Source organism: Salmo trutta, chromosome 12, assembly GCF_901001165.1.
Source record: "Salmo trutta chromosome 12, fSalTru1.1, whole genome shotgun sequence".
NCBI lineage: Eukaryota > Metazoa > Chordata > Actinopteri > Salmoniformes > Salmonidae > Salmo > Salmo trutta.
This window is the reverse complement of record NC_042968.1, coordinates 44,653,889-44,663,259: the sequence shown is the minus strand read 5'-3', so window position 1 is coordinate 44,663,259 and position 9,371 is coordinate 44,653,889. Positions and strand designations below refer to the sequence as shown.

The 9,371-nt window shown below is 45.7% G+C and overlaps 1 protein-coding gene across 7 annotated transcripts in view; it reads left to right on the top strand.

The window, feature by feature from the left end:
- Positions 1 to 3,175: 3,175 nt before the first annotated feature.
- Positions 3,176 to 9,371, top strand: part of LOC115203619 (C-myc promoter-binding protein) — a gene marked incomplete at its 5' end in the record, with an annotated part of 115,346 nt that continues 109,150 nt past the window's right edge. For all 7 annotated transcript variants that reach the window (XM_029768461.1, XM_029768459.1, XM_029768460.1 and 4 more), the window contains 1 exon segment: positions 3,176 to 3,245. In XM_029768461.1, the coding sequence (XP_029624321.1) occupies positions 3,176 to 3,245 (70 nt within the window).

Genomic DNA, 9,371 nt, shown 5'->3' with positions numbered 1-9,371 from the left:
GAGAGAGAGGTAGAGAGAGGTAGGGAGGGAGGGAGAGAGAGAGGGAGGGAGAGGTAGAGAGAGGTAGAGATAACATGGATGTTATGTGTTAACAGAGAGAGAGGTAGAGATAACATGGATGCTATGTGTTATCAGAGAGAGGGGTAGAGATAACATGGATGTTATGTATTAACAGAGAGAGAGGGAGAGATAACATGGATGTATGTGTTAACAGAGAGAGAGAGGTAGAGATAACATGGATACTATGTGTTAACAGAGAGAGGTAGAGATAACATGGATGCTATGTGTTAACAGAGAGAGAGGGAGAGATAACATGGATGTTATGTGTTAACGGAGAGAGGGAGAGATAACATGGATGTATGTGTTAACGGAGAGAGGTAGAGATAACATGGATGTTATGTGTTAACAGAGAGAGAGGGAGAGATAACATGGATGTTATGTGTTAACAGAGAGAGAGGGAGAGATAACATGGATGCTATGTGTTAACAGAGAGAGAGGGAGAGATAACATGGATGCTATGTGTTAACAGAGAGAGGGAGATAGAGATAACATGGATGTTATGTGTTAACAGAAACATTAGTCCAGCAGGTTTTATCACACCTTATTCTATTCATCAGCTGCTCCCAGAGACCTTGGTTAGCTTATCCTGCAGGAGGAGGGTTAGCCAAACAATAATGACTGTAACAGAGACACCAAACCCCCTCATTCCTTAATGCAGAGACACCAAACCCCCTCCTTCCTTAATGCAGAGACACCAAACCCCCTCCTTCTTTAATGACAGAGACACCAAACCCCCTCCTTCCTTAATGACAGAGACACCAAACCCCCTCCTTCCATAATGCAGAGACACCAAACCCCCTCCTTCTTTAATGACAGAGACACCAAACCCCCTCCTTCCTTAATGACAGAGACACCAAACCCCCTCATTCCCGCTCCTCCGCTCTCTCCACTGGCTTCCAGTTGAAGCTCGCATCCGCTACAAGACCATGGTGCTTGCCTACGGAGCTGTGAGGGGAACGGCACCTCCATACCTTCAGGCTCTGATCAGGCCCTACACCCAAACAAGGGCACTGCGTTCATCCACCTCTGGCCTGCTGGCCTGCCCCTACCTCTGAGGAAGCACGGTTCCCGCTCAGCCCAGTCCAAACTGTTCGCTGCTCTGGCACCCCAATGGTGGAACAAGCTCCCTCACGACGCCAGGACAGCGGAGTCAATCACCACCTTCCGGAGACACCAAACCCCCTCCTTCCTTAATTCAGAGACACCAAACCCCCTCCTTCCTTAATGGCAGAGACACCAAACCCCCTCCTTCCTTAATGGCAGAGACACCAAGCCCCCTCCTTCCTTAATGACAGAGACACCAAACCCCCTCCTTCCTTAATGGCAGAGACACCAAACCCCCTCCTTCCTTAATGGCAGAGACACCAAACCCCCTCCTTCCTTAATGATAGAGACACCAAACCCCCTCCTTCCATAATGCAGAGACACCAAACCCCCTCCTTCCTTAATGACAGAGACACCAAACCCCCTCCTTCCTTAATGACAGAGACACCAAACCCCCTCCTTCCTTAATGACAGAGACACCAAACCCCCTCCTTCCTTAATGTCAGAGACACCAAACCCCCTCCTTCCTTAATGACAGAGACACCAAACCCCCTCCTTCCTTAATGACAGAGACACCAAACCCCCTCCTTCCTTAATGGCAGAGACACCAAACCCCCTCCTTCCTTAATGGCAGAGACACCAAACCCCCTGCTTACTTAATGACAGAGACACCAAACCCCCTCCTTCCTTAATGTCAGAGACACCAAACCCCCTCCTTCCTTAATGACAGAGACACCATACCCCCTCCTTCCTTAATGGCAGAGACACCAAACCCCCTCCTTCCTTAATGGCAGAGACACCAAACCCCCTCCTTCCTTAATGACAGACACCAAACCCCCTCCTTCCCTAATGGCAGAGACACCAAACCCCCTCCTTCCTTAATGACAGAGACACCAAACCCCCTCCTTCCTTAATGACAGAGACACCAAACCCCCTCCTTCCTTAATGACAGAGACACCAAACCCCCCTCCTTCCTTAATGACAGAGACACCAAACCCCCTCCTTCCTTAATGGCAGAGACACCAAACCCCCTCCTTCCTTAATGACAGAGACACCAAACCCCCTCCTTCCTTAATGGCAGAGACACCAAACGCCCTCCTTCCTTAATGGCAGAGACACCAAACCCCCTGCTTACTTAATGACAGAGACACCAAACCCCCTCCTTCCTTAATGACAGAGACACCAAACCCCCTCCTTCCTTAATGACAGAGACACCAAACCCCTCCTTCCCTAATGGCAGAGACACCAAACCCCCTCCTTCCTTAATGACAGAGACACCAAACCCCCTCCTTCCTTAATGACAGAGACACCAAACCCCTCCTTCCCTAATGGCAGAGACACCAAACTCCCTCCTTCCCTAATGACAGAGACACCAAACCCCCTCCTTCCTTAATGACAGAGACACCAAACCCCCTCCTTCCTTAATGGCAGAGACACCAAACCCCCTCCTTCCTTAATGTCAGAGACACCAAACCCCCTCCTTCCTTAATGACAGAGACACCAAACCCCCTCCTTCCTTAATGGCAGAGACACCAAACCCCCTCCTTCCTTAATGACAGAGACACCAAACCCCCTCCTTCCTTAATGTCAGAGACACCAAACCCCCTCCTTCCTTAATGACAGAGACACCAAACCCCCTCCTTCCTTAATTCAGAGACACCAAACCCCCTCCTTCCTTAATGACAGAGACACCAAACCCCCTCCTTCCTTAATGACAGAGACACCAAACCTCCTCCTTCCTTAATGACAGAGACACCAAACACCCTCCTTCCTTAATGGCAGAGACACCAAACCCCCTCCTTCCTTAATGACAGAGACACCAAACCCCCTTCTTTCTTAATGGCAGAGACACCAAGCCCCCTCCTTCCTTAATGACAGAGACACCAAACCCCCTCCTTCCTTAATGGCAGAGACACCAAACCCCCTCCTTCCTTAATGGCAGAGACACCAAACCTCCTCCTTCCTTAATGACAGAGACACCAAACCCCCTCCTTCCTTAATGGCAGAGACACCAAACCGTGTGGTGTGGTGTAATTCAAATCCAAACAACACGTGTCATCTCTGTTTTCAGTGGGGTTCCTCTGTCTATCTGTGTTACAAGAAGTCTGTGGCCAAAACCAACACCATAGCCTACAAAGCAGGTGAGTGAACGTCCCTGGAAGAGGAGAAATGACATTTATCTGTAGAAATCCCGGAGCTAAGACATGTATATCCTGCACAGCACACAAGAGGTGAAATATCTCCGCAGTCAGGATGATACTATTGCCAGTCTTAAAACAGACATTTGTCCTGGTATATCATGTACACATGGCCACAATCAAGAACTACAACTAGCCGTTTAATGGCCATTAGCATTACATGGGCTGCTATATAGGTGCTGTTGTCTCTTGGTAGGGTCAGGCACAGTAGAGCAGTACTATCCCGTAGAGCCCAGTCACTGTCCAAGGTCCTGTAGTATGACTGCTTCACACTGACTTTTAAAAATGTGTTTATTTAACCTTTATTTAACCAGAGGGAGTGATAAGCAGTCCCTCTGGCCAGTTATTTTCATCTGAAACACAATGAGCCCCATTGATGGACAGGCTGACGTTCCATTTGACTGATTCATTGTCCCAATTGGCACCCTATTCCCTATAGGTCTTGGTCAAAAGTAGTGCACTACATAGGGAATAGGGGGCCATTTGGGACGCAACTGATGTTCCTCTGGAGACTCCTTCCAACCCCCTGCTCTGCTGTACCAGAGAATACATGATACTCCCTCCAACCCCCTGCTCTGCTGTACCAGAGAATACATGATACTCCCTCCAACCCCCTGCTCTGCTGTACCAGAGAATACATGATACTCCCTCCAACCCCCTGCTCTGCTGTACCAGAGAATACATGATACTCCCTCCAACCCCCTGCTCTGCTGTACCAGAGAATACATGAGACTTCTATATCTAACATTCACAGACAAAAGTCTCCAGCTGCTCATTTTGACTGATGAAAGGTTTTGGTACTTTTTGGTGCGGGTACATTGTGGTACTTGTCATTTTTATGCTAATTCTCTGGTTTTGAGTCATTCATGTTTATAACAGGGTTTGGATTCTCCCTGGTTGGCTGGTGAGTCATTCATGTTTATAACAGGGTTTGGATTCTCCCTGGTTGGCTGTTGAGTCATTCATGTTTATAAAAGGGTTTGGATTCTCCCTGGTTGGCTGTTGAGTCATTCATGTTTATAACAGGGTTTGGATTCTCTCTGGTTGGCTGGTGAGTCATTCATGTTTATAACAGGGTTTGGATTCTCTCTGGTTGGCTGGTGAGTCATTCATGTTTATAACAGGGTTTGGATTCTCCCTGGTTGGCTGGTGAGTCATTCATGTTTATAACAGGGTTTGGATTCTCCCTGGTTGGCTGATGAGTCATTCATGTTTATAACAGGGTTTGGATTCTCCCTGGTTGGCTGATGAGTCATTCATGTTTATAACAGGGTTTGGATTCTCCCTGGTTGGCTGATGAGTCATTCATGTTTATAACAGGGTTTGGATTCTCCCTGGTTGGCTGTTGAGTCATTCATGTTTATAACAGGGTTTGGATTCTCCCTGGTTGGCTGTTGAGTCATTCATGTTTATAACAGGGTTTGGATTCTCCCTGGTTGGCTGTTGAGTCATTCATGTTTATAACAAGGTTTGGATTCTCCCTGGTTGGCTGATGAGTCATTCATGTTTATAACAGGGTTTGGATTCTCCCTGGTTGGCTGGTGAGTCATTCATGTTTATAACAGGGTTTGGATTCTCCCTGGTTGGCTGTTGAGTCATTCATGTTTATAACAGGGTTTGGATTCTCCCTGGTTGGCTGGTGAGTCATTCATGTTTATAACAGGGTTTGGATTCTCCCTGGTTGGCTGGTGAGTCATTCATGTTTATAACAGGGTTTGGATTCTCCCTGGTTGGCTGGGGAGTCATTCATGTTTATAACAGGGTTTGGATTCTCTCTGGTTGGCTGATGAGTCATTCATGTTTATAACAGGGTTTGGATTCTCTCTGGTGAGTGAGTACTTTTTTTCTCGACACTGTTCATTGTGACGATAAACGGTTGTAACTTTTTTCCCCCGCAGTTATTTGGTTGTTCAATGCAAATGCTCTAGTGATGAGTCATGGATGTTTACAGCAGGGTAGGAGGGATTCTCCCTGGTTGGCTGGTGTATCAGAGATTCTCCCTGGTTGGCTGGTGTATCAGAGATTCTCCCTGGTTGGCTGGTGTATCAGAGATTCTCCCTGGTTGGCTGGTGTATCAGAGATTCTCCCTGGTTGGCTGGTGTATCAGAGATTCTCCCTGGTTGGCTGGTTTATCAGAGATTCTCCCTGGTTGGCTGGTATATCAGAGATTCTCCCTGGTTGGCTGATGTATCAGAGATTCTCCCTGGTTGGCTGATGTATCAGAGATTCTCCCTGGTTGGCTGGTATATCAGAGATTCTCCCTGGTTGGCTGGTATATCAGAGATTCTCCCTGGTTGGCTGATGTATCAGAGATTTTCCCTGGTTGGCTGATTTATTAGAGATTTTCCCTGGTTGGCTGACGTATCAGAGATTCTCCCTGGTTGGCTGATGTATCAGAGATTCTCCCTGGTTGGCTGGTATATCAGAGATTCTCCCTGGTTGGCTGATGTATCAGAGATTATCCCTGGTTGGCTGGTATATCAGAGATTCTCCCTGGTTGGCTGATGTATCAGAGATTTTCCCTGGTTGGCTGATTTATCAGAGATTCTCCCTGGTTGGCTGATGTATCAGAGATTCTCCCTGGTTGGCTGATGTATCAGAGATTCTCCCTGGTTGGCTGATGTATTAGAGATTCTCCCTGGTTGGCTGATTTATTAGAGATTTTCCCTGGTTGGCTGACGTATCAGAGATTCTTCCTGGTTGGCTGATGAGCCAGTAAGAGAGAGCGATATATCCCAGAGGATGTGGGCCAGGCAGGGTGTGTGTGTGAGAGAGAGAGACAGAGAGAGACAGAGAGAGAGAGAATGTCCCCATATGGGCCAGGTAAGGTGCATGAGAACATACTGTAGTCTGCAGTGATGTGCTGCTGGTGTGTTAAGACTTGTTAAGACGTGTTGTGGCGTGTTGTGAGACAGTGTTCTGGGTTAAACACTGTTAATGATGCCAATACACGCTCCTAGAGCCTTAAAGAGATACTTCACCCAAGTAAGAAAATGACTCCCTTTCTTTGGGATATCATGGTGCTCACCAGTCCAAAATACTGCCTAGAGTTTGGCCTACATAATAGTGTAATTACTGAGCTAGGCCTAAGTGTAGCTAATTGGTGTCTATGGACAATGACTAGGCCTAATTAACAAAGACTTCATTATCTGTCAGCGACTGCTTAGTGCTACAGGAACTGCCTAGTGTTGCATGTAATGATGACTATGATCATGTCATGATACATTAACTGAGAGATAGTCCTCTATCAACCCATAGCTGTTTAGTGGTTAATTACAATAGAAACATTCTATATTAACCCATAGCTGTTTAGTGGTTCATTACAATAGAAACATTCTATATTAACCCATAGCTGTTTAGTGGTTCATTACAATAGAAACATTCTACATTAACCCATAGCTGTTTAGTGGTTAATTACAATAGAAACATTCTATATTAACCCATAGCTGTTTAGTGGTTCATTACAATAGAAACATTCTACATTAACCCATAGCTGTTTAGTGGTTCATTACAATAGAAACATTCTATATTAACCCATAGCTATTTAGTGGTTCATTACAATAGAAACATTCTATATTAACCCATAGCTGTTTAGTGGTTCATTACAATATAAACATTCTATATTAACCCATAGCTGTTTAGTGGTTAATTACAATAGAAACATTCTACATTAACCCATAGCTGTTTAGTGGTTAATTACAATAGAAACATTCTACATTAACCCATAGCTGTTTTGTGGTTAATTACAATAGAAACATTCTACATTAACCCATAGCTGTTTAGTGGTTAATTACAATAGAAACATTCTACATTAACCCATAGCTGTTTAGTGGTTAATTACAATAGAAACATTCTACATTAACCCATAGCTGTTTAGTGGTTAATTACAATAGAAACATTCTACATTAACCCATAGCTGTTTAGTGGTTAATTACAATAGAAACATTCTACATTAACCCATAGCTGTTTAGTGGTTAATTACAATAGAAACATTCTACATTAACCCATAGCTGTTTAGTGGTTAATTACAATAGAAACATTCTACATTAACCCATTCATCTGATGCTTTCCAAGATGGCGTAGCAGTCAGACGTCTTTGTCCTGTCGTGTCCCTTGTATATATCTTTTTACATCTTTTTCTTCGCATATCTTTTAAAAATATTTTCCTAAACCTCAACTTCTAAATACTCTCCTGCAACCCGCCTCACCCAATGTGGCGTGGATCTGTTTATAAATGTTTTTCTAAAGTATTTCTATTTACATCGGATCTGGAATCCCTCAACTAAAGCTAGCCAGCTAACTACCTACCAGCTATCAGTCAGCAAACCATTGCTAGCGGTCATCAGCTAACCTTTAGCTCGGAAAGCTCTCGCCAGTTCGAACAACGTGACTCAAACCAGAGCATAACGGACCTATTATTATTTTCAATATTTTTTTCCCCATATCCTTGGATTCCTACCGCAAACTCTGAACATTTTCATCTGGATCTTCACAACTAGCTAACCGCAATCCCAGGTGACTACTCCTGGCTAGCGTATCCATCCCGGAGCAAGCACCAATTAGCCTGAAGCTAGCCCGGCCAGGGCTCCTGTGCTACCACCGAAGCCCACTCCTGGGCTACAATATCCGGACCCCTTCTACTGCCGGTACGGGGCACAGAACCCCGCCGATCCTCTACGACTGGAATACCGACATAATCTGCCCGAGGATTCCAACAGGCCCCTCAGGCGCAACGTCCGCTGAAGGCCCATTCTGCTAACCGGCCTGCTAGCTATCTAGAGCTACTTGAACCCTATTAATTCCACGACTGAGGGGCCTGTTGGACGAAGAGGCAAAAACAGACTTACCCCCATCGCGACGTCCCCCAAAGGCTAACTTGCTAGCCCCGGTCTGCTAACTGCTAGCTTGACTGCCCCGGTCTGCCAACTGCTTGCTTGCTAACCCGGTCTGCTAACTGCTAGCTTTAAAGCCCCGGGCTGCTAATTGCTAGTTTGTTTAGCCCCGGCCTACTAACTGTTAGCTTGTTAGCACCGGCCTGCTAACTGTCTGAATCGCCGTGTCCCCAGTCAGCCCAACCAATCACTGGACACATATGTTCACTTGGCTACGCATGCCTCTCTCTAATATCAATATGCCTCGTCCATTACTGTCCTGGTTAGTGATTACTGTCTTATTTCACTGTAGAGCCTCTAGCCCTGCTCAATATGCCTTAACCAACCATGTTGTTCCACCTCCTACATATGCGATGACATCACCTGGTTTAAAGGTGTCTAGAGACTATATATCTTTCATCATTACTCAATGCCTAGGTTAACCTCCAATGTACTCACATCCTACCTTACCTTTGTCTGTACACTATGCCTTGAATCTATGCTATCATGCCCAGAAACCTGCTCCTTTTACTCTCTGTTCCAAACGTGCTAGACGGCCAGTTCGTATAGCCTTTAGCCGTACCCTTATCCTACTTCTCCTCTGTTCCTCTGGTGATGTGGAGGTTAATCCAGGTCCTGCAGTGCCTAGTTCCACTCCCACTCCCCAGGTGCTCTCATTTGTTGACTTCTGTAACCGTAAAAGCCTTGGTTTCATGCATGTTAACATTAAAAGCCTACTCTCTAAGTTTGTTTTACTCACTGCTTTAGCACACTCTGCCAACCCGGATGTCTTAGCCATGTCTGAATCCTGGCTTAGGAAAACCACCAAAAACCCTGAAATCTCCATTGCTAACTATAACATTTTCTGTCAAGATAGAACTGCCAAAGGGGGCGGTGTTGCAATCTACTGCAAAGATAGCCTGCAGAGTTCTGTATTACTATCCAAGTCTGTACCCAAACAATTCGAGCTTCTACTTCTAAAATGTCACCTTTCCAGAAACAAGTCTCTCACTGTTGCCGCTTGCTATAGACCTCCCTCTGCCCCCAGCTGTGCCCTCGATACCATATGTGAATTGATTGCCCCCCATCTATCTTCTGAGCTCATGCTATTAGGTGACCTAAACTGGGACATGCTTAACACCCCGGCCATCCTACAATCTAAGCTTGATGCCTTCAATCTCACACAAATTATCAATGA